Source organism: Ornithodoros turicata, chromosome 9 (assembly GCF_037126465.1).
Source record: "Ornithodoros turicata isolate Travis chromosome 9, ASM3712646v1, whole genome shotgun sequence".
In the NCBI taxonomy this organism is placed as follows: domain Eukaryota; kingdom Metazoa; phylum Arthropoda; class Arachnida; order Ixodida; family Argasidae; genus Ornithodoros; species Ornithodoros turicata.
In genome coordinates this window covers 17,097,351-17,123,937 of record NC_088209.1, presented here as the reverse complement: position 1 = coordinate 17,123,937, position 26,587 = coordinate 17,097,351, and the positions used below count along the sequence as shown (strand labels likewise).

General features: G+C 45.9%; 1 protein-coding gene across 1 annotated transcript in view; it reads right to left on the bottom strand.

Moving 5' to 3' along the window:
• Positions 1-26,587, bottom strand: part of LOC135368218 (alkaline phosphatase-like) — a 43,982-nt gene that overhangs the window by 5,011 nt on the left and 12,384 nt on the right. The window contains exons 2-4 of the mRNA XM_064601365.1: positions 2,877-3,211; positions 1,767-2,000; positions 1,507-1,705 (exon numbers count right to left, since the gene is read on the bottom strand). Of these exons, the coding sequence (XP_064457435.1) occupies positions 1,507-1,705; positions 1,767-2,000; positions 2,877-3,211 (768 nt within the window). The remainder of the gene's footprint in view (positions 1-1,506; positions 1,706-1,766; positions 2,001-2,876; positions 3,212-26,587) is intronic.

The following is a 26,587-nucleotide window of genomic DNA, read 5'->3' as shown; positions in this document are numbered from 1 at the left end:
GCAGATAACGATATCATTCGAGATAATGGTTGGCTAGGAGCGTGCTATGCAGTGAAGTTCATTTTTAAGAGTGTAGTGAAACACACTTGACATACAAAGCATTTGAGTCTGCACAAAATACAAAATCAGATTAAAAGAAATCATTTACATGTTTCCATACATAACGCAGGTAATGGTGTGTACAACAGAAGTCTGCAACACCCAAAGGTTTTATTGTTGGGAACTTCTTTCAAAGCGAAAGGGATAGGTTGTCTATAGAAATAACAGTTCTTTGATAGTTTTAGTGAAGTTGGATCGGAAGGCACTATTTTGCAGCACCTATAGCATAACAGAGTTTTCGTTTAACAACCTTGGGATGATCCACCAGATTCGTTGAAAGCCGTATACGTGAGGAAGGTACACGTATTGATGTGATGTGATGTGATAGAAAAAGAAAAAAATGGGGATTTAAGTCGGGACAAAGTCAGACTGGCTACCCCAGGCCACTTAGCCGCAGTTAGTCGAAATAAATTAAAAGAAATAGAGACATAAATAGACATGTATTCAGTATTCTCTGAAATCGTAAGGTTTATTTTTTTCCTACATTCGTTTAGGAAACTTTGCGTGTTCAATTTGAATTGAGGAAATACTTCCAATGCAATTGTTTGTATCAAATTACTGGTTCAGGCTCAATATGTGGTAAGATACGAAGGAAGGAGCGCTTCAATTTTGCGAGCATATATTTACAGTTGCACTTACAGCTCGTTTTTGTAAAATAAAAGGTTATTACATTTACTTGGGTTGTCGTAGCCCATACTAGAAAAGACTAGGTGAGACGAGAGCGAAAAAGGGCATAATAAACTTGTCTTTTTTCCACAGGAGGCAGGACAATCCACAGCCTGTTTAGTATACCCACCCATCGGCAGAGGTCAGCTTTGAAACCGTTACGTTAACATGTGCTGTCCACACTCTTAAAAATGAACTTCACCACATAGCACGCTCCTAGCCAACCATCACCCCGAATGACAACGTTCTCGCTCTAGATTTGTTGAAAACGGGAGGAGGAGCCTATTTTGTGCATTATGCACGGCACAAAATAGGCTCCTCCTCCCGTTTTCAACAAATCAGGGGCGAGAACGTTGTCATTCGGAATGGTGGTTGGCTAGGAGCGTGCTATGTGGTGAAGTTCATTTCTAAGAGTGCAGGAAAGAGTTTCCTGGAACAATACTCCGAGAAGGCTAATCGTTCTTGTCCGCTCAAGTTTTCTATTAAGGAATTTCAATTCGGTGTGGCATCTGGTATCATAGATCCTCTTGGCCTAAATATTAAGTGCTCAGTTTTTTTATTAAGTGGTACAATATTAAGTGGTGCAAATGCCCGCATATACTATTGGAACAACCTTCCAAATTCACAGTATTATACATTATATTACTATAACTTATTAATAGAAATAATATGTGCCTTAGATTTAAATTACACATAATCAATCAATAATCAGATTTAAATTGAAATTTAACGCATGCCCACCGAGAACAAAGTCAGTCTTCTGAGTATCCAAAGACAGCAGTTGCTTCCTGTTCCAGATGTAAGCAGCGTTGCCTTGCGCTTTCCTGGACTCCACCCACTCTTTGATCAAGTCCTTGCCGTCAGGACGGACTCCAGGTAGGCCCTCGTCGTCTGTGGCATCTTTACCGAGGAACATCTTCCGTCCTCCACCCATGATAACCTAGGAACAGCAGCATCGCTCAGTTCTGCAAGCACGGTGCGTGCCGCGGACAACAAGTTACCCTGAATCCTAGACCAGGACTATCTTGAATAAGTTGTTGGGCAATGTCCTTCGCTACACAACCCTCAGGCACAGCTGCTTCCCAGTCGCGATGTCCTGAATGGGCGTAGCTTCCCGCAGGCGTCGCGTGGGTAATCCTGGTCGTCGTTACCACGCCTGTCCACAAACCTTCCTTCTGAGCCCAGGCCATTATGCTCGGAACATGCGTGGCAGTATCGCTGTGACATGTGTGGCTCTAGAAGATATTGCGATATTAAATTGATCCAACAGATAAAAAAGAAAAAAAATGAAATATAGACTTAAAAGTTTTACGCAGCAGAAAGACAAGAACTGAAAGAACCTTTTCCTGCTACGTAAAACTATATAAGTATGACTTACCAGCTACCCCGTCGAAATATATTTGACCTTAGTCAAAAATATAGCCATTGCAAAGTTCATCAGGTTCTCTGTTGTTCTTTCTAGATACTATTCCCTACTTACTTTCTAGATATTATTCCCAGCATACTGAAAAGGCGTACTCCTTTTTTGTGACAATAGCATAAGTGTCACAAAAAAGGCGGCCGCTTCCCGTTTTCAACAAATCGGGGCGGATAACGATATCATTCGAGATAATGGTTGGCTAGGAGCGTGCTATGCGGTGGAGTTCATTTTTAAGAGTGTACTCGTTATTAGTGATAGTAACAAGTAAAAAGTAAAAGTAAGTAAGAAGTAAATGGTACAGCGGAAGATGCGAAAAACGTCATAGCGTTCTGCTGTCACGTGATCGCGGGCGTTCAACGTCATGCGTTCACGTACACTGCTAACCGTAGGGAATATCCTGCGACGCAGCCACAAGGTATTCCGTAGCAGACGACCGGAAAAGACGCTGATGGTGTCGTCTGCTAAGTACGTAGTACGCCAGTCCCAATATTCCGGCACCGTGTGAAGGCTCAACATCACATGGGACAGAACTTTGGCACCGTGAGCAGCGTTTTCGCTTTTTCTTCCACTAGAAAATCCCGTAATGATGTCCCTCGTGTGAATACAACATTATCCTAATTGTTATGTTATCGTTATCACTACGACGCAAGGCGGAACCAGAGAAGGAAGGAAGGACAACTGCACGCTTTACCTTTATCTTGTAATTCACGCCAAGGGTTTCGAAGTTTGCCTTGATGCCGCACAGATAGGCTGTGGCTGTGTTAGCAGAATCCGAAGTCTGTACGTCCAACCCGTAGGTCCTGGAGAGCGAGACGTGCGGAAATTCGTCCCACGAAAGGGTCGCCTCTTCACCACTAACGTTAAGTACCCGCTGTCCCTTGTAGATACGTGCTGCTGTTACAGTCGATGGACCCATACCATCGCCCAGGAAGAGAATGAGATTGCGAGCTTTCCGTGTATTCGGGACATGCCTATTCCTCGACGTTATCTCTCGTAGACCGAGCTGCGACCAATGGTTGACGTCCTCTGAAATGGAAACGAAGGGTAGTGAGAAAATATGAAAGTCCTTAGCACCTTTTTGCTCATAAGCATAGATCGAGAAGTTACCCTTCAAAGAGAACTAGTTACGAGCTAAGTTACCGTGTGAAAAATGTAACTAAGTTAATAACGATGTTCTTCAGCCTGAAATGTAACTCGCAGTTACGGAGTTACTTAAAAAAAAAGAACGAGTTACTTCCAAGTTACTTCGGACACGAAATAGCACTGCACAGGTGCAGCACGCGTGAGCAGCTGAGTTAGACCTTGAGTTGCCCGCGGAGGAGTGCAGCACGCCTAGACCGTTTTCGTTTACGCCCAACAATTCGAACGCTTTGCATCTTACTCCCTGTGGGCGCACAATGGTTCAGTTTCATTTCAATGGCAGCAGTTCTTACTTCCTGAATATAATACTATCATTGATTGAAGGTCTTGTTTTATGGCAAAAGATGCCACGAAAGAACCAGAGAGAAAGCAAGAAAATATGTTGACGTGAGCGAAAAGGGAATTAAAGGTAACTTGGAACTTAGCTTAAGTTATGTTAGCAAAGTTACATGAAACGAGTTCCTCTGAAAGCTGCCACGGCGCAAAAGTACCGGGTTCCGTTATAAGTTACCCAAAAAAAGTAACTTAGTTACAGTAACGAGTTACCTCGAACTCTGCTCGGAAGGGATTCAGTTACGCGTTTGGCCGCTCCAGCCAAATCTTTTCCGGATTTTTTTTTAACGCGCGGGATAATTATACTTGTTTTGCTACCTTCAGACATGCAGCTCCACGGCCAAGAAAAAGAATTAACGTTATAACGCTGTCACTCGTGGAAATATAGTAATTTCGTTTCTTTTTTTAAAAGCCCCCGAGAAGGATAGCTGTTTGCTTCAACCCAAAGCCGGCTTCAGGAGCGGGTCCCGGTACGAAGCACGTGAGCTAGGCCGCCCGTTTACTTTAATGCCTACGTGTATTACCAGAGGTCTGACAGCTTCTAGGAAAAAGCGGTGCCCCACTTAATTCACGTTTACCTGCCCAGTTGGCGCTACTTACACGGCAAAGAAACCGCAATGTAAGCTTTCCCTCTCCCGTGCCATGCGCGCCCTTGTGTCTTTTTTTTCTTTTCTTTTTTCTCGTTTCGACGGACCTCTCTGACAGATTGTGACGCTCTTTGTTTTTGTGCATTGAGATTTCGCTTTTGGTGCCAAGCTAGGTGGCGATGTTCTCATTTATTCTGTTTCCATTCCGTTGCAAGGCGTCGAGTTTTGTGTAATTTCCCTTTCTTTGCTTAATAATGCCTTAACATGCCGTCCTGGAGTAGCCAGTCCCGAGTGACTCGAGACTAACATCTCCATTTTTTCTTTTAAAAATCAATCAATCAATCCTCTCCTGTGCAAGAAGCGCGACGATTGCGGAAAGCCTCGGGACTGGTCTCCTCAAACGATCTCCCGCTGTGATTGGACAAGTCGTGTGAGGGGGCCAATGAGAGCACGCTCCGGGTTGCCGGTCTTTTTGAGGAGAGGGAAAGGGAAATCACGCATTTCCCGGTTTTTTCGCTCATAAATCACGCAGGAAGCAAGCTGGACTAGAAAGAGAAAGAGTCAAGGTAACAACGTATTTTATTCCGCAAGGACAATTTTTTTTTGCACGTCTGTGCACTCTAAACAGAGAGCGACCCCTTACGAGAAACAGTTATAGTGTGCCTCTGTCCTCACTGGGCAATTGCATGTTGCAGCTTCCATAATGTGTTTCCTTTATTTCGTGTTGGCGCCGCGAAGCAACCATGGCTATGAGCGGCGCACAGATGTGGACAAATGGAGAGGACAACACGAAGGAGTGGGGGACAGGGCTGGTTAGTACGCGTGCTGGGCCTACTTCAGAGGGAGCTGTGCCAAGATTCGTCTTGAAAGACTGCCGGAAAACCCAGGGAAAACCTCAGACAGCACAGCCTGTGATAGTATTCGAACTCACCAGGCGTCAGCACGACCACCAACGAGCTCCCATTCGACCATGCCGCTGGCGTGGTTCCAAGCGTTGTGTGCACCACACATGTGTAATTCGTTACCGCAATTCGTCCTTGAGTAAACATTACAGTTATTGTACTTTGACGTCTTTCTTTGACGTCTGACTTTGACGTCGAATACTACTTTGCAGTAATTCAAGTGCTAGCCGTCGGCCGGCACGTTCTGCGCAAGCAGCTGTTCATAGCAGACGACGGTGACCATCGTCACGAAATTTTTTCCATTAGTTGCCACGAAAATTCACACATCTTCCAGTCTACAGAATTGGATTATGCGAAATGTGTGCTACAAACCACGTATTCATTAGCCTCAGACATAGCATAAATTTCATACTTAGCGCCATACAAAGACATTCCCGCCATTCTAGACCATGTAGCGCACATCATTGTGCCTTTGAAAACGGGGAATCCATCCAGATGCATTCTGATCAAATGAACCTGATTCATACAGTCGTTGAAACCAAGTTCGCCACAAGCTTTCAATCGGATCATCGTGAAGCCTTCAGGCCTGGGGCAATGACCTGGAGGTTTACCGCATCTCAGGGGTAGACGCAGAAGTCGACACTTGACTACGAGAGCAGCAGAATTCGACGGGAGACGAAGTTCATTTATTTCTATTTTCTTTCCGTTTTTACCCTTTTTCTTTTATTTTTCTTCTTTCTAATCTATTGTCTTCTTTTTTTTTTTTTGCCACAGTCGAATTCAAAATCCCTTTTAAGATGGCACGGTTTCCGAAACCATCATCGTATAGGAGTATTCTTTCTGACGATGGAATAAGCGATCGACACGAGGAGCGCACGCGAAACGTCCTATCTATTCATTCAGGTTCTACCCATCGTTTGCCTTCGTTATCTGTTTTTGTTCCACTCGCTCACAAGTGCCTCGCTACAAGCAGCGTTCGCACGAACACGAGAGAAGCGCATCATATATCCACTTATTGTGCCGAATCCTCCCAATGGAAACGCACGATTCTGTACGGAAATGCCACACAATAGAGAGTCTTAGTACATAAGGGATAGCGTTGGAGGTTCAGCGCACGTGCAAAGCACGGAGCTTCGCGCAGTTCGCAGAACCACCACGCTATCCCTTACGTACGAAAAGGCCATAGCGTATGACGCACTAAAACTCTCAATAAGAGTTTCAGTACATCGTACGCTATCGCCTTACGAATACGAAAGGGATAGAGCGGATAGAGTTGCTGATTCTGCGCACTGCGCGAAGATCTCTTTCTGTTGTGTTGCGTGCGCCGAACCATCAACGCTATCCCTTCCGGACGCAAAGGCGATAGCGTACGACGCACTAAGACTCACTATTCAAGCCGATACACCGAAGCAGATGGAGACACACACACACACGGCGAAATCTATTGGAAGAGCTGGGTGAAATTTTTGATCCGGGACGGTGCAAGTGTTTTTTCTTTCTTCCTTTTTTTTTCGGAGATGTTGCAATAAAGATAGATGCCGAGGCTTGTAAGCCACTTCTTGGATCACGTGCAGTTCGGCTGCACAGGATAACGTATCTTCAGTACGGCACTCGAAGTCTGGGAAACCCACAAAACTCCCGGGGCTTTGCGGTCGTGGACAGCATGAATTATGGCGATGTTCGCAATACGTCTGGGCTAATCTTAAAGCGTGAATAAACATCCTTATCTTTGTGTTGCCTGGACAAAGCTCGTGGGCACACGGTGCCTCATTACGTTGTGCCGTAAAAAAAAAACGAAGCCTGCATTCCGTGACACCTACGAGCGTGACCTTCGGCGATTTCATTCAATTTTTCGACTAAAGGAACTGTAAAATTTGGACATGAATTTGCAGTAAATATTTCCTTGTCTTAAACTTTCATCCACAGACACGCATTTTTCTTTGTTCCAGCTTGCGAATGGCAGGTAATGAAACCACGTTCCACGGACACAGCGCGGGTATACCCGCACTGTGCCCGTGTTAACCCACACTGTGTTACCCGCAATCCGAAGCGTTATTGAATTCCTAGTCCCCTTTTTAGGGCCTGCGTGGGAACGACTGACGGCTAATCCAATCTGACCGCGATATTGCGAGATGAGTCAGCCGAGACGTGTGTATTGTCATCAAGCTATAGTGTAGCTATATAGTAAGGTATAGTGTAGCGTACAACGTGTAGCGTAGTGTGGTGGTGTAGTGTATAGCATTATATAGTCTTTTTATAGTGTATAGTGTATAGTGCATTGTTGTACAGAGACGCTTGTCGAGAGTTGCATGATTTTTAAACCGGAGGCATTCATGCGCCTGTCTGTTGTACTTATTTGGTAATGTGTGGTTCTTTTGTGCATGAGGGTTTTGGTATCTCTGTAATGTGTTTTTGGTCTGGGCTTTAGGTTTTTGTTTACTCTTTCAAAAAACAAGCTGAGACGAATTTCAACAACGGCTATTCAAGTTGTAGACGAAGGCGCTTCGGTGAAAGGTCAAATGACCATATGGGTATGCGAAAAAGTTTACTTTTGCGGGTGTTTTTCTGGAGACAGGGGAAAATGCCAAAATTAATGAGAAAGTTGAGTTGCTCAAAAAGTGGGTTTAGTTAGTGGGCGCGGGTAATGCCGGTTCACCCGCACTACCCGCGGATGCGTTACGGCTCTACCCGCATCTTACCCACAACCCGCAGTGACACTGAATTCTTACTCGCAGGTCGCAAAACTGCGCGGGTAACTGAGAGTAACTGCGCGGGTATACCCGCAATCACCTCTACCCATTACTGCCCGTCACGAAGCAGTGCCTCGCTCGATGTTTCTTGCGTTCTCGGCACATATTTTACACTTTGCGCATCGAACAAGAGTCTGACTTGAGGTGTTGAGGTGCTAGATGACAATACACACACACTTGAGGTGTTGTTTCCGGGAAGATTTTTCCTAAAATCTTGACAGGTGGCGCTTTATTTTTGAAGCGTGACGTGGGCAAACTTACGCGTGTCCCATCCTACAGTTGGCAATACGAGTTAGAGCACTGCACGGTCCTAATTTTCAGGCCCGTGCCCGGCCCAGGCCCGGCTGCTACGGCCCGCACCCGGCACAGGTCCGAAGTCTTCTATAGATTTCCAGCCCGACTCGGCCGGCCCGGGCCCAGCCCGTACCCGACTGTCTCCATGGTCAGGCCCGGTCCCAGCCCGCCTCTGCTCTATGTGTTCTCGAGGCTCGGAGGCGTATCTAGAAGCACAAATGGTACTCTGGTACTGTGATGTTACACGCAACGTTTGTGTGCGCAGTGTGGTGACATGTCGCACATGCCGCAGGGTAGGAATGCGGGTAATTTGGACCACCTGGGGTTCTTTTGACGTGCGCTATGCTCTGGTCTCTGCTCTGGTCTCCCTTCAAATCCGCGTATTCACATTAGACATTCACATTATTAGAGCACAGCGCAGCGAGGAAAAGGACGCGGCTAATAGACCATTTTAGAAAAGCAAGCGCCACCTGTGGTACGCAAGGGCTCATGGGAACTTAGAGCGCCTTCAAGCATTACGATACGGCCAGAGGCGGAGGCAGAAGAAGAACAACAACATTCCCGGTGTGCGCAGCCACAGCGTCAGCCGATATGAACCATATCCGAAGCAGACGACGGAGCAGTGTCCCTCAAAGTTCCCATGCTGCCTTGCGCCACGCGCTTGATGGCGCGCGCATCTTTTTAAAATCGTCCATTGGTGGAGAGTGAGGAGGTACGGGGTAGCAGGGCGAGCTCTGGTAGATGTTGCGAGTCGCACGATTCTGTCTGCGCGGGTGTTACCAAGAAGGCCTACGTGTCCCGCGGGATCCACTGTATAGCGTTACAGAGCGGCCAGTAGCCGCGAGTTGTGTGAGACCTTGCAGTATGAGCGCGTGGAGAGTGCATATTGCGCTAGGGCAAAAAGAGAACAGCAGGTCCAGTGCAGAAGGGCTCGCTGTTGTCGGCCTCACAGAGGTGGGCGACGTCACGACTAACGCTCCGGGGGAATGCGCGTCCTAGGCCGACTTCGCAGGGAACTTTGCCGACATGTGTCTGAAAGCGTCCGAGGAAAACCCATGAAAAATCCCCAGACAGCACAGCCGGCTCCAGGATTCGAACCAGCGTACCTCCCAGACGTGACATGGCCAGCACGCTGTTAAAACAGAACTTCACCACATAGCACGCTCCTAGCCAACTCGAATCACGTCGTTCTCTCCTCTGATTTGCTAGAAAAGGGACGCGTACGCCATTATTGTGACAATTATGAACTTCATAAGTGTATCAAAAAAAGAAAAAGGAAGAAAAAGAAAGAAAGGCGTACGCCTCCCGTTTTCAAAGAACGATGTCATTCGAGATGATGGTTGGCTAGGAGCGTGCTATGTGGTAAATTTCATTTTTAAGAGTGTACTTCGTAAGTGTCACAAGAAGGCGTACGCTTCCCGTTTCCACAAATCAGGAGGGAGAACGATGTCATTCGGAGAGATGGTTGGCCCGGCGGTGTAAAGTCAGGATTTTGTTGCGGTGTCAGTGGAAGTGCGAGATTTAGCCACATGCAACGAAAGGTGGATGCGAGGGCATCATTTATTGTTGTTGTTGGATGCGAGGGGCCGTGACAACCCCCGGAAAAGCGACGGATTCACAGGTGGCAATATAGGGCGTGCTGTCCACGTTCTTCAGGCAGCTGTAACCGTAACCAGAGACCGGCCTCAATACACTATGACGGGACAAGGCTGGGACCTCTAACTCTCTACACACACACACACACACACACACACAAAGAACTTCACCGCATAGCACGCTCTGCGCCAACCATTGCCAGGAATGATACGGATATCGCTTCTGATTCGATGACAGAGGGGGGCGCACGCCTTTTTATGTCAATTTGGATGTATGATAATTGACACAAAAAGGCTCCCTCTCTCCTCGAATCAGAAGCGAAAACCCTAGCTATCAATGCGTGGCAATGGTTGGCGCAGAGCGTGTCATGCGGTGAAGTTCTGTTTTTAGCCGCTTTCAGACATATGTCGGCACAGTTCCCCTAGAAGTCGGCCCAGGACGCACATTTCCCCAGGGCGTCAGTCGTGACGTTGCCCACATACGTGAGGCCGACAACGGCAAGCCCTTTCACCATCACCACCACCACCATCTGTTTTTAGCCTGTAGGCCCAGGCAGCCATGAGGGACCCGGACAGGCGCTGTAACTGCTGACTTTTCGGACTGCTTTCGACTTTTTTAAATCAAATTTTCCTGTTTTGGTTGTTGGTGGTGCGTGGGGGGGGGGGGTAAAGGGTGTGTGGAAGGTGCCGGGATGATCACTGATAAGGTAAATCTCCTTATTCGAAAAAATAATTTCGCAGCTGTTGCCGTTTAGGGTAGAACGGTACTTGGGCATCGGGAGTTCAATATCTGTATCCGGACATAGCATATCGGTCCGGCATCGGGATTCGGGCGTCCCTCATCACAGGAGGGCCAAGGTGAAGCCTGATGGATTGGTGCGTTCAGAATATTTTATGCAAGAATAAGTTAAAGCGTAATAGAGCGACACATGCAATGCGGAATGATCGTATAAGATATACAGCCCTGCACGGACCGACTCGACCCGACCCGAGCACATCGAAAAATGGCCCGGCGTCAAAAAAAGGCGTACGCCTCCCGTTTTCAACAAATCAGGGAAGATAACGCTATCATGAGAGATTATGGTTGGCTAGGAGCGTGCAATGCGGTGAAGTTCATTTCTAAGAGTATTGTTCCAGCCGTGACGTACGTGTTTCAAGCGCTTATCTAACAAATTTATAAGAAGACAAGACACGGCCATAAGCATACAAGAACTGTCGGTTTAACACCACAACAGCACGAGACCAAATTAAATTCAGAACGCACGAGGGCAAGCGCGTTATCGTTACACTACAAAGTTTTTGTGGACATAGAGGATGCTGTCGACAAGCGGTGAATCACCCCAGGCCATAGTCATGATTCATTTGTTGTTGTTGTCGACAAACTCGTTCTCCCAATCTTTACCCCTCTCACCAAGCTTCGTGAACTTGTTTGTGAAATACGTGCGGAGTTAGGAGCAATGTAAAGTGGCATTGAGAATTTATAGAGGGTCGAATTATACGCATAATACAGTGTTTTATTTTACTAATTTATTAACTATCTAACTAACAAACTAACTAACTAATGCAGTGTTCCTTGCATGTGTTTGCAAATACTATGCACAGGGATGACGCAAACACGTGATGATATGAACTAATAGCCCTCGATTGCGTAGAATTAGTTGCGTGACCCGGCCATGCCCACCGTGCTGGCGTCTTTTGTAAGCCCGGGCACCGCTCTGCCCGCGGTGTTGGCGTACTTTGTCGGTCCGAGACCGGCCCGGCCCGGAGCACAGGGGCCAATAACAATCCCGGCCCGGCTCGCGGGCCAGGTCAGGGCCCGTGCCCGTGCAGGACTCTAAAAAGATGTATTAGGCAGCTTTCACTCACAGCAGGTTCACATCCCGTCGCTGTCGGGCTCTTTCAACGACTGCCGCATTTCAATTGCCCATGCTAATAAACGGAAGTTTCAGTGTTTTTACTTTTTTGACAGTAGTGTACGGTGCACTGATATTTCGGCCTCAGGTGGTTAACGTTAAATAATCCACAGTTAATCCAGTTAATCCATAGTTAAGCCACTGTGGAGTCGCAGATAATCATAGTTGTCTCGTGAAATAAGGCCGCGACTTATCGGTTATCAACTCCTTTGAAGTGGCTGAGATGACGTTGTTGATCTTAGATTCGAGAGCTTCTTTTATGGTATCGTTTCCGTAGAGTGCTTCCGATCGTCCGATGCTCATTTCACAACATGCAACGGAATGAGTTGCTTCTTCTTGAGAATAGCGGCTCTCACCTTATCTCGAGATGCGCTAATTCCGCGAACACGTTCCTGTCACTGGCAGCGGCGTTCCGACTGCTTGAAGCACCTCTGTCGTTTGTGCACCCTATTGGTCTTGGCCATAAAGATGTCCAATATGTGTATACAGCGTGTCTTACCTGACGTCTTAAATAAAAAGCATCGAAAAATCTGCTTCTCCGAAAATTATGAGGTCTATACGGTATTTATCTTCAGCAAACTTTTGCCACATTTTACAACCATTGCGAAAGCCGTCGTTTGGAGCCTGCACAAATTGTCGGCCGCCGTCAGCTTAGCTATTACGATTGTATAGCCCGGAACGTATTTTGAAATGCAATGGGGTAAATCCGATGTGAGGCTCTCTGTTTCTGAAAATAATAAATAATAAATAAAAGAAAATAAAAAGAGAACGAAAAAAAAAAGAAACCGCTGGGCGTCCACTCTGCTGATTTTGGAGCTCAACTTAGAAAACTCGACGAAAAAATGGCTAGCAAGCAAGCGGATGAAGGTGATGCATAATGTAAGACCCCGAGACTGGGGAACACGAAGGGACAGACACAACACGAAGTCTCAATAGAAAACTCAGATAGAAAATTAGAAAACTCAGCTTGTTGGGATAGCAAACTGGTAGCTTTGCATCAATTGGTGCCTGCTTCAGCTGCTGATCACCTATAGCTAAGTAATTCAATGTCACTATAGTAATTCTTTCTCGGAGTGTAACTTTCATGTGGAATATCAGTCAACGAAAGGTAGCGAGGGAAGATATCCAGTACCAGGAATAGATCACCAGGCTATGCCTTTCACGGAATATAGATGAGGCTGCTTATAGCTTCTGTTTCTTTATACCTTTATGGTTTTTTATACCTTTAGTTCCGCAACTTCTTGTATTACATCATTATTATTTTTTTTGAGACGGTATCAGCTAAGTTAAACGGATATTTAACTAAGAAACAGAGACATCAGTACAATACTATCTAAATAAACATGAATAAAAATAACAAAGACGGTTAAGAGCATCAGCTGTTTACTATATACATTAAAAAACAAGACTTTCGTGCAGTAGGCTGCACTTCTTCAGGTTTGAGGACCTGTTACAAGTGGTGAAGCATATATCAAAAACCAGTCACATGGTTAGTTATGGCTGCATAAAATCTTCATTGCTGGAATGTTGAATCTAGATGTCCTCACCCTTAGGGTTGCGTACCAGACGAAAGCTGCTCCACAGTTTGTCAAGTCGCCATCAGTATATCAGTATATGTTGACCTGTAAATGTCTATCTCGCGATACACACTTGATGACTGCTGCTTGGACTGTACTGCTCCCCCGTAGCGACTCTACCGGAGTTTCAGGATTGTTCGCAGGGTATGGCACGTACAAAAAGCAATCTCCCTTTGGAGCGTTGTTATCTGGTATGTAAGATAGAGTTTGTGTAAAAGAGGCTACCTCCATAGGTAGTTATCTTGCTTGATGACAATACATACACTTGATGACTGCGCAGAGCGATCTTGCTCATTGAAAATTTTCTTTAGATTTGAACTCCACATTTTTTTTTTTATGGTACTCGTGCAGACCCTCACAGGGGTATAGAGCTATACCCCTAAAGGTATGGCATATAGCCCTTTGTTGAGGGCTATTTTTTATACCTGTAACCGAGGTATAAAATAATACCTAAGACGGGCTAAGCTATTGAGCAGGCGATCTATACCTCTAAAGGTATAGATTTTTCTCTGAGTGTACGACTATAGTCTCTGAAATTAGAGAGATGAAAGGAAAATCTAAAGTAGCTGTAACTATAACACAACAACAACAACATATATATTGTGATGATGAAGTGGGGAGGTTTTCCACTATAACTATAACACAAAATCCAACGTCCCATATGTAAAATGACAGCTCACCATCATGCATTTCTCCCATCTACAATCAGGGATTGGAATGACCTACCATCTACAATCATAACCACTACCGATGCCTCAAAGTTCAGGACAGCTCTTACTGACTGCCTTATTTGTTAGCGTACCTGGTTTTTCTTTCTTTTCTTTTCTCTCTTTCTTTCTTTCTCTCTATTCTTTTCTCTCTTTTTTCATCTCTATATCTGTCTCTCCTTTAGTTTTGTTTTATTGCGTTCGTGTCCTATTATTATCATATTCGAACATCTTCTATATTGGACATGTTGACCTATATTATTTCTATATAGTATTATGTATTACATACTGCGTTATATTATTACGTATTGTATATTTCATATGTACCAATGTCGACACCCCTCCGTAATGCCCTGGCTAGAGCCCTGCCTAAGGGCCATGAGGGTACAAAATAGTAAAATAAAAATCAATAAACGAATTGTTCACTATAGTTAAGTTACTTTAGAAATTCTTATTTCTCTCTCTAATATTTAGGGGCTGACGGAGCCAAACAATGGGAAACCATTAAATTTACACGCGAGTGCGGGCGCCATCGGCTGTATATCCGTACGGTACTCGCGTATGTAAGACCCGCATCCTCAACCGCGCTGGTAGAAATAGGTGTGCTTCACTGCCAGTATATTTCACTGGCTTTGCACTGGGCTTTCAGTGTCGAGTCACTTACGCGGACGGGAGAATATGTCGTTCCATGTGACCTTCTCAGGCCACCTGCTCAAACGGTGCCTGCCTGCGCACTGCTGATGACGGCCCAGCAAGGCCGAAACAGCTGTCTAGTGCTGGTACACTCTAAATCGTTTTACACCTTAAAGGGTATAAATCAAAATGTTCATGGCGCACACCTTTTAAGGTGTATTTTAACACCCTCATGGCAATTGGGGTGTCAAGGGTGTAACGCTGAATAAAACTGCTGGGTTCGTGGCAATATGCTGGTAACTGTGTATTCACAATTACCAGCACATCGCATATAATCACATTGAGGTCCATATATGTATGCACATCAAGGTGATTAAATGTATGTTAACATGCACAGCCGACAAACAGAGAATCATGTATGGCATGGCAGCTGTGTATGGCAATGAAGCATGGCAGCTGTATATAGCCTTTCGTGAAATTGTAGACCTTCTCATGAGCAGGCACCTCCCCCATGTGCATGTTAATTACTTAGAACGTTGCATTTATTCGTTTCTTCAAGGATTTGCAGTGTGGTACCCACAAATATCTAAGCCCAGTAAAATGCATTACATTGTTCATTAACCGCTATGGCAACGTTTCAGCACTTACAAACAATACACTACTTGCAACCAAAAAGCTTCGGCTCTTTCCCCCCTATATGTATATCTACATACTTTGCAGATCACAGAGGTGGCATCTAGTGTATTGCTCCATAGACGAAAGCGTGCTGGGCGAACGCAATGCATCTTGGACAGGTTCCGGTCACACGTCATAGCAAACGTCGACGCACACGTGACCATAAAGATGGCAGCGCCCCGCGACCGGCTGTCAAACAGTTTGTAAACAACGCGTTTGTTGATTCTGTCCGGCGTTTTGGACGTCTTTCGACCACAGAAATTATTTTTAGCCGATAAGATCGTAGTACAACGCGCAATTTTGTACATAAGGCTTCTTGACGGCTTCCAAAGAAGTGATGACGCACTGAGCCGCTTAAGCTATAAGCAGAAAGGGGTCACCACGTTGCGGAAGAAGAACAGCATAGTTTACGCTGGCAAAATGCGTTAATCTCTTGGCTTTATGCCGGGAATATGTCGGCAAGCGGTAAAACGATGCGCAAACATAGTCACATGACGTCAAATGACGTTTTCTATGACGTGTGACCAGGACAAGGTAGCGGTTTTGCAATATGCATCCGCTTGAGGGTATTTACAAAGATGGAGGATTTATGCCACCCCTGTGTTGCAGTTAGCCGAGCGTTACGTCTGTGTTCTACAGGTGCTGCACTCCAGAGTTGGGCACGAAAGCAAGCAACCAGTCGACGTACCATATGAACTTTGAATGTCTCTGCACATCCGCGTTCATTTGGAGTACCGTTGTGAGTGTAACCAAGTAACCGTTCTGAGTAACCGTTCCAAGTAACCGTTCTGAGGGTAACCGCGTTCATAGGAACCGCGTTCGAAGGGAAAATGTAGGCGTGCGCAGTATTTGACAGTTTATAAGTTTGCTTTTTGACTTACCTATATTGCATATCGTTCACAGAGCAAAGAAAACGCCGGAAGCAAGAATAAAACAGAAGCGCGTAGATATATGTATCTATACGCAACACGATAAACTGATAGGTCTATAGAGCGTCGTGTGACGTAACTACATATACACTGTTTGGTCGATTAACTCCCTGTCTAGTATGCACAAATTGTACCAAGTGTGCAGAAAGAAAGTGAGTCGGCCTTAAAGTAGAACATGATACTTTTGATGGGGGTCATCCCACCCCATCGATCGACTGACGTGTACACTCCAAAAGTTGTATTAACTCCTTTATACGCTCATATACATATACGCGGTTTGGTCGATTAACTGCCTTTGTGTCGATTTTGGGTGACGCAACTACATGTACTCAGTTTGGTAGTTACTTAATAGAGTCGTCAAATGTAACACTCCTGTTTATTAAGTTGCACCGCTGAAATATAAAGTTATTAAAAGGAGATTTAGTCGTAACGATCGAGTTGATCAATAGGACAACGTTCGCGAGCGAGATCCGAAAAGGGCGGAATGCTCATTCGATGAAAAAGTCGATGATTCCAAGGAAGGTTGAGGCGTACGTGGACCCATGCCGGTCAACGAATGTTCCTTTTTGCTGCCTTGTGATTGGACAGACACTTGGTTACGTGGTTTCTCCAAACTTTACCCTATCTCCCGCGCACAGACAAAGTGACGTAGTAGCCTGTTGTGGAGGTTTCCAATAGAACCCGTGATGATTCATCCTCGACTGAGTTTCAGTCTAACACCCCGTCTTCAATGACCACTGAAATCAACGGCCATTGAACCAGTGCCATTCATGGGGGGAGTCTTGAAATTCTTTGATGTCTTGCCGCACGGATAGGGGTGCTTGGTGTGACGTCAAGCACGTCATCGCTCCGCCCAATAGGCCGGAATGGAAGGCTAATCGCCGCGGCACGGGGAGATCTTAAGGCTGTACCTCCGCTCCAAAATGGCGGCTCTGACTTTGGCGCCACCCGTCGTGTGACGTAAGATGACCCGCTTTGAAACAGGCTCCTCCCAATGGCCAAACTCTACCAAGAAACGGCTCCGCATTGAACCAGAGCCGCATATATTGAGAGTTTGTCAATCTTTTGAGCTTTTGCCGCTTCACGGGCGGAGCCTGTTTTGACGTCAGAGTCTGTGTTGCACCGCCCAAAAGGACCGAATCCAAGCGAAATCCGCTCATCAGCCCGCAGGTAGGCGCCATCTTAATGCAGTTCATCGGCTGGTCGACATGTACTTTTGTCGCGCTCAACGTAACCTACCAGGGTCGCTGGTTTATGACCCACAGGCACCTGTGACATGGGGCTTTGTTACCAAACTGAAAGGATTCAAGGACGAAGGGGTCGGGAAGGACGCCGTACGCACCTATCTTCCACCTTGCATCGTGATCAACGCTTTGCGTGAACATGGCGGCGGCGATAAGTTGACGACTGGACAACAATAGAGCGCGGAGAGGGAGGTCGTTCAGTCGTGACGTCGCATGACGCGTTCAAATTAGGCTCCTCCTAATCTCCGAACTCTCTCTATAAACGGCTCTGCATTGAACATGCGTGTAACGCCACCTAGCGTGTAACGTGTCAACCTGTCAGTGTGCATTGGATCCCACGCTCTGACAACTTGACACGTTGCACGCTTGGTTGTGTTACGTGCATGTTCAACGGCCATTGCTCTCAATGATCATTGGAAGCAATGATCATTGCTTTCAATGGCCATTGAACATGCGCGTAGCCTGTCAACCTGCCACAGAGAGTATTGTATCCCGTGCCCTTTGAAAAGTTCACACGTTGCACGCTCGGTGGCGTTACGCGCATCTTCAATGCCATTGGCTTCAATGATAATTGAAGACTGCCCATGTAACGGGGCTGTTAAGCGGTTCACGGTTGAATGTGTGTGTTTCGCCATTTTGGTGTAAGAGAGAGAGTGGGAAACGTAACAACGAAAATAAAATATCGAAAGCTTGACTTGGTTGCTGAAATATGACAAGCTTGTATCCATTAAAGAATAGCTTCAGTGTTTTATATCTTTGTTGCTCCTTTTGCCAAATGGATCTTGACCCAACCCTCTACATACTTCAACGGGAGTGGGAAAAGTTAAAAAGGGGTGTGCAGAGAGGGTGGTGACGGAAAGTAGGACATATTACGCTGCGTTCGTGTGCTGTCAGCTGTTTGCAAGCGGGCTAGCACGCAACATTAGCATTCACATGATATGGCAAGGTAAAAGACGAGAGATCAGCTCTGCGTGCGCAAGGAGGTGTCCATGAGCTTCGATGGTCCAACACTGTCTGTAACCATGAGGTGGCCCAAGCTGTAACCAAGTATTTCTGTTTCCGATGAAGGAACATTCTTTTCAACGTCTCAGGCCGGCTCCGGTAGACGTTCTTCTATACCTTAAAAGTTGATTTCCAATTTTGTACTGTGTTATCGTGTTTATTATTCTTTCTACATGTGATAGACTATCAGATATCCTGATATATGTATGTGTGTTTTTCTAAAAAAAAACAAACAAAAAAAACACGCAGTCACGTAACAGCTGTGCACAAATGGTTCCCCGACTGGATGTTTGCGGCAAAGAAGTGCAAGAGTCTGTCATCCGTTTCCTTATCTGTCACTGACATAAGCCATTGATATTCACAGCCACGTAAAAGCGCAGCACAGTAGCAGATCACTGCAGCAAGTGCACAAATGAACGCAGGAAGCAGGAGATGAAGTTCGCAGGGGACAACACAAACATGTTGATCTCTTCACGACCTGGTATAGCCGGCATACAGCTGTAGCGGCATCACCAGGGCACAGTTGCTTAAAACATTTGTTTGTTTGTTAAAACAGGAGGACAAACGTTAAAAACGAGGACAAACGAACACACACGGGTAGCGTTACCCGTGTGTGTTCGTTTGTCTGTTTTCTTTTTTTTTTTTTTGCAGAGTTCGGAGTAACTCGTTACAAGTGACTCGTTGCTGTAACGAAGGTCCTTTTTTAGGTAACTTGTACCTTAACTCGGTACTTTTGCGCCGTGGTAACTTTAATAGGAACTCGTTTCTTTTTCAGGTAACTCTGCCAAAGCAACTTAAGCTAAGTTCCAAGTTACTTTTAATTCGCTTTTCACTCACGTACACTTATTTTCTTGCTTTCTCTCCGGTTCTTTCGTGGCATTTTAGGCCATAAAACGTGATATTCAATCAATGACAGTATTCTATTCAGGAATATAAGAACCGATGCCATTGAAATGAAGCTGAACCATTGTGCGCCCACAGCAGAGACTAAGATGCAAAGCGTTCGGATTGTTGGACATAAACGAAAACGATCTAAGCGTACGTGTTGCACTCCTCCGGAGGAAACTCAAGGACGAACTCAACTGCTCACGCGCCCAGCACCTGTGTAGTGCTATTTTGTGCACGAAGTAACTTGGAAGTAACTCGTTCTTTTTTTAAGGAACTCCGTAACTGCGAGTTACATTGCAGGCTAAATAACTTCGTTATTAACTTAGTTACATTTCTCACACGGTAACTTACCTCGTAACGAGTTCTTTTTGACGAGTAACGTCCCGATCTATGTTTTTTTTTTTTTTTTTTAGCGCTACTAGTCTGCAGGGTACAATTCTTGGACGTTAAATGCCTATATTGGACAAACAATGAACAATGAAACGTATTGTGATACCTTGGGAAAACATTTGAGGTTCGCCTTGGCCGTGAACTGCTCGAAAAGGGTGTACCCTCAAACACGATCAATCCCTACACTTCGACCCTACGTGATCTTCGATTGAACCGTTTCCCACATACACCGTGTTCACCTGACGTGGCAGCGTTGGACTACCACATATGCTACAGTTTCAGGAAGGAGCTTGACGACCGGAAGTTTGGTGGCCGGAAGCAAGTGGTGTATAAATGGCTACACGCAGAGACCCAAATACTTCTCTATACTGCATGAAATACATGAGCTTCCCAAACGACTATGCACCCGCATTAAAAGCAGTGTTGGGGGTAACTCGTTACATGTAACTCCTTTCTAAGCTACTTTTTTCCCCGTGACTTTTAACTTCACTCGTTACTTTTGAGCTCCAGCAACTTCTTGAGGAACTCGTTCCTCTTTTTGTTTTAGGTAATTTTGAGAAAGTAACTTGAGGAAAGTTCCAAGTTCCTTTTGTTCGATTCTCGTCTACAAACATCGATCCCTATATAGTGAGACGACAGCCACGTGCACGCCGCGTGCGTAGCGCGGTTCACTCCTTTTGTTACGCGGTGAACCTCACAAATCCTGTTTTGGTCGTATACAGGCATCTCCCTGTTTGTAAACAAATGACTTCATAGTGTTCGACAGGGCCAGACGAGTTCAGAAAATCCCAGAGTGCTTAGCGTCACTTTGAACTGTGGGAATTTACTAATACGAAAGAAACGGGCGACCTCCAAACTGTTCATATTTCTCCCCTACCGGTCCATTGTCCACGACGTGTCAAGGTCAGCGAAAGCGAAATGTGAAGGATTATTCTTCGCTCCCCCGCTTCAGCAAGTGCCCAGGATGCAATGCGTGCGCAAAGAGCACTGGGATTTTCCGAACTCGTCGAGTTCGAGAGTTGAACTACGCTCGAAGCTAGGGGGCGAACAAGGTCGCGCCCGAAAGCCACGTTCTTGAGGGGATTACGATGATCCCCTGAAAGGTACGCGACCTTCGGTTCTACTTTTCTTTCAATAGGAGGCAGCGAACAAGTGCCCACTCGTGGAACCCAGCCCTCCGATTTGTTTCCGTTTCAGTCTGTCTACCAACGTCATGACGACGTTCCTCGGGTAGAGGATATTAGGACGCTCAGGTGACGCTCATCATATAGGGACGAGCAATGTGTTTACAGTGACAGTAGCTCTGTAGCAGTATTAAACTTTGGTGCGGTTCTACGGCATGTGCGCAGTAGAAAGGTCAATAACTAAAAAGTGTACATTGGGTGGCAGTAACTTCCCCATCTCTGATTAAAAGCAGGGAGACTATATATACGTAGAAAAATGATACCTTGTTGTTTAGAATATAAGGTTTGATTAAATGTAAATAAGAGACTTCTTTAACTTTAGTTACTGAACCACTGTAGTACATCTGGTCTTCTATCGGGCATAATACGCTCCACGAGAATTAGAAAAATTGAGTAAATTACGTAATTTTCTACGGGACAATTACGATGAGCACGACGCGTGTTGAACCCCGAGTGTGTCACAATGATTATTTAAAGGTATATGAAGACGAAAACGCAGTGCAAGGGCAATACCAGTAATACAATGTTGTAAGTGCGTCCAGTTCGGTTTTAGTGTGCGTCCTTTGTAGTATTTTTAGCGCTGTTATGTAAAAAAAAAGTAATGTTATATAAAAATATATATAAAAAATGCGAAGCTGGCGGCTCCCGGAGTCAGCGGCGCCGCTCACAAACTACGCTGTCGCAAAATGACACTGATGCATTCTGCACACAGGATGTGACCACGACACAACCTTGTTTTTATTCTCTCTCTCTTTTTTTTACCGAGTGAGCAATGTAGAAACCGTGATCTGAATCAAACTTCCCAGTGCCTGCGACATGTTGTGAAAGAATGGAATAATACCCTACAATCTTAAAAATGAACTTCACCGCATAGCACGTTCCTAGCCGACCATCATGTTGAGTGATACCGTTATCAGCACTGATTTGTTGAAAACGGGAGGCGTACGCCTTTTTTGTGACACATATGTTGTTTATAATTGTCACAGAAAAGGCGCACGCCTCCCGTTTTCAACAAATCACGCCAGATAACGATATCCTTAAAGGAGGTAAGAACTCCTATCTGCATGTATTTAGTTACGGGTTTAATACATGTAATATTGTTCTTCTACGCTTCGTAATTCTATTTACAATTTATTGTTCAGTTCTTCTCCTTCCTAACTTGTGCAGCGCACTCTCTTTCGTATTCGGGCGAGTAGACGCGCTGCCGTCCAGATACCTCTATCCATCGGTTACGTCATCTGAAGAATTGTAGCACCCAATCATACGCCAACGCGGTGGTACACATAACGTTCTGCTTTACCCTCTCCAAGATCAAGACTTCACTAATGGCTTCACTACATGGCACGCTCCTAGCCAACCATCATCCCAAATGACAACGTTCTCGTCTCTAATTTTTTTTTAAAACGGGAGGCGTAGCCCATTTTGTAGCCGTGCATAATAGATACATAATAGGCTCCGCCTCTCGTTGTCAACAAATCATGGGCGAGAACGTTGTCATTCGGGAAGATGGTTGGCTAGGAGCGTGCTATGTGCTGAAGATACGCACCTATCAAATTCACCTATACAAAAGGTGTCACAGGCAACACGTTGAAATCGCCGTTTGGAGCCGACACAGTCGGCGGGCTCGCTTCGTACAGTTCAGATGGTTGGCAAGGAGCGTGATGCTATGCGGTGAAGTTCATTTCTAAGAGTGTAGTCACACTGCAAACTTAATGCATTAAACGGAGTGGCAGTAACTTCACCTCCTAAGTCCTAACTAGAGATGCAAAATTTCAGGAAATGTTGAATCGCTCGAAAAAAAAAAAAAAAAAAAAAGAAGAAGCGGTTTCTTTCGAGTTTTTTTCCGAAAAATTGAAAAAATAGAAACAAACGCGGTTACTGCTGAGTCGAAGCATTGCCGGCCAAGCCACGACATACAATAAGCTAGAAACTTTAGTAGTGTTCATCCTCTAGGCATAAATGCAGAGCATGCATCCCATAAGATTGCTGTCTACTCAGCGATAGGTAATAAACCTCTACCTGAGAAACGTCATCATGACGTTGGTAGACAGACCGAAACCAAAACAGATCGTAAGGGGAGAGCTGGGTTTCAAGAACGGGCAATCGTTCGCTGAAAGAAAAGTAGGACCGAAGGTCGCGTTCCATTCAGGGACCATCGTAATCCCCTCAGGACCGTGGCTTTCGGACGCGACCTTGTTCGCCACTAGCTTTGAACGTTACGTAGTTCAACTCTAAGGTCTATTGGAACAACCCGTCCACTCCGACCAAAACTCCGACATTATGTGAACGCGATGGCGATCGCTTGGAGCAGCCAGAAGGAGCCCTAGTTGGTGGTTGTTGGCGGATTAGTGGAACGGGTTGGAACGCATCGAAGGCACGAAAATTTAAATTTTTTTAATTTTGTCACCTGGAAATTTTGGGCAATTTTTCCGGAGACGAGGAAAAAACACGGAAAAACTCCCCCCCCCCCAGATTTCCTGTTTTTTTTTCGGGGCTTCGCATCTCTACTCCTAGCCAACCACCATCTCGAATGACATCATTACCTCCCCTGATTTGTGGAAAAGAGGAGGCGTATTCCTTTTCTGTTACAATAATGTCCTGCATACTGCATGTCACAAAAGAAGACGCACCTCTCTTGCTTTCAACAAATCAGGAGAAAGAACGATCTCATTCGAGATGATGGTTGGTTAGGACTTAGGAGGTGAAGTTACTGCCATTCCGTTTAATGCATTAAGTTTGCAGTGTGACTACACTCTTAGAAATGAACTTCACCACATAGCACGCTCGTACACTGTTAAAACAGAACTTCACCACATAGCACGCTCCTAGCCAATCATCATACCGAATGATATCATTCTGTGTCATGATTTGTTCAAAACAGGGGGGAGGCGCCTATCTTGGACAAGATAATCTGTCCCAGATAGGCACCTCCTCCCATTTTCACCAAATCAATGCACAGAATGATATCATTCGGGAAGATGGTTGGCTAGGAGGGTGCTATGTGGTGAAGTTCTGTTTTAACAGTGTAGCCAACCACCATCTCGAATGATATCGTTATCTGCCCTGGGGGCTTAATCGCTTCATCGTCGTTACGGTCGTTACAAGTAGAGTCACTAAATAAGCTACGCTATAATAAGAATAGAAGAATATATATATATATATATATATATAGAATATATAGAATATATATGTATATATATATATATATATATATATATAGAATATATAGAACAGAAGAATAAGAAGAATATAATAAGAAGCGTAGCTTATTTAAGTAGTATAGACATAGACTGTATAATTTTGGAGCGGCATAAGAACCGAGCGGCATAAGAACCGAGCGGCACAAGAACCGAGCGCTATAACGGCCTCTTTTTTCTAATCCAAGATGGCCGATTCTAAGCCAACACAATCCAGTTCTAAGCCAACACAAGCCAAATCCAAAGCCATCTGATTGGCCGCCATTAGCTCCGCCCACTTCACACGTTGATTGGCCCATGGTAAGCCTACTGATCTTTGATTGTTTGACCGTAGCTCCTTCATGCTAATTAATTGGCTCCGCCCCCACTTCACACGCTGATTGGCTCATGCTAAGCCTTGACTGAGCATTGATTGGTTTACCGTAGCTCCACCCCTTCATGCTAATTACTTGGCTCCGCGCCCCCCGTTGATTGGCCACCGCTACTGATCGCGCGTTGATTGGTTCACCATAGCTCCGCCCCCCGCCCGTTTATGTTCATTACTTGACTCCACCCCGCCCCCCGGCTTCACGCTGATTGGTGCAGGCGCGGCGGCAGCGACCCCGCTGCGGCTTTATCTCAGATGTCCAAACTTACCCATCTGATTGGTCCATTCTAAGCCGGTCCGCGCACTCTCCCAGCCCCCCCCCCCTCTGATTGGCCGCCGCCACTGCCTTCACCGGCACCCCGTTGCGGCCCTATCTCAGATGTTCAAACTTATACCGATTGGCCCGCCACCAGACGGTGCGCGGCGGCGGCGGCTTCAGATGGTTCTAACCCAATGTCTCTATCTCATACATCCAAACTTACCTCGTGCCACCAGATGGCGCGACTCAGGTGCATCAACTCCACGCGGTTCCTTCCAAGCCTACTGATCACCCTTCCAATGTAAGCCTGCCGATTGGCCCGTTCTAAGCCCACTGACACCGGACTTTACTGGCTCCGCCCACTTCACGCTGATTGGTCCATTCTAAGCCTACCGATGGCTGGCCCCCTGATTGGTCCACGCTAAGCCTACTGAACGGTGATTGGCTTACCTGTCGCTCCTAAGCAGCTTCAGATAAGACACACACGACAATCGTTGATTTCAACCTTTATTTGGTGCAACAGCCTCCTGGTTCAGCTGTGGGTATAGGTTCAGCTGCATCAGAGAGATCATTGGTCTACGTGAACATCTCTCATGCTCACTCAGCTCCCTCGGTAGATTCCAACTGTTATTGGTTCATCTGACTGCATGTGGCCGCTCACCCAGCTCCTTATTGGTTCTAGTTGGTCACAGCTCCCTCATAGGCTCCAACTCCGATGGGTCCATCTAACAGCAAGTGGTCACTGCTATTGATCCATTGAACTGCAAGCCACTCATTGGTCACTCACACTCATCTCTAGACGAGATAAATTTAACTGTGGAACTTTTACCATAAGATAACTTTAGCGGGGGCTGGTAGGCTCCAACGGCTATTGGCCCGTGCCTCCACCCATTGGTTCACAACGCGCATGCTCTGACGGCGCCGAAGAAGGTTCCCTACACATTTAATAGAAATTATGCTATCGGTCCAGCTGCGTCATAGGGCACGGCTGTGGCCGGCCCTGATGCTACTTACTTCGTGGCGCAACTCTTTAATGGCTCCACCCACTTCGCATTGATTGGTTCATTTTAAGCCTACTGACTTCTAAGCCAGTCCACGCTAAGCCTACTGATCACTCAACCAGCGCTCTGATTGGCCGCTACCAATTGGCCCTCATTCTAAGTCCACTGACACCAGATGGCGCAACTCTTCACCAGCTCTGCCTACTTCATGCTGATTGGTCCATTCTAAGCCTACTGACTTCTAAGCCGAACCACGCTAAGCCTACTGATTGTCCCTTCACACCAAAGCCTACCGATGTCTGGCCCTGATTGGTCCACGTTAAGCCTGCTGGACAGTGATTGGCTAGCCTGTCGCTCCTAAACCACAATGCAGCAGCTTCAGACAAGACACACACGACAATTGTTGATTTCAACCTTTATTTGGTACAACAGGCAGCTGTGGGTTGGTTCAGCTGCATCAGAGAGATCCCGGTCATCTCTTGCGCTCATTGGTCACTCAGCTCCCTCGATAGACACCATATGGCTCATCTAACTGCAAGTGCTCATTGGCCCATCTGACTACAAGCCTCTCATTGGTCACTTATGTCTAGGGCTCCCTAACGGGCTCCAACTGCTATCGGCCCATCCGCGGCTGCTCACCGGTTCACAATGAAACTTTTTCACATGCTCTACCCTACACAGACAAGAGATGGCGCCGCTTGTCTTTGCAAAGATGGACAGCTGCCATTGCATTGGTGACTCATTTCTATCCAACCGGTTCAAGAGAGCCAGCGTGCTGAACAGCTTACATGCCGCCGCCTGTTCACACAGCCACAGTTGGAAATGGGGAAAACAT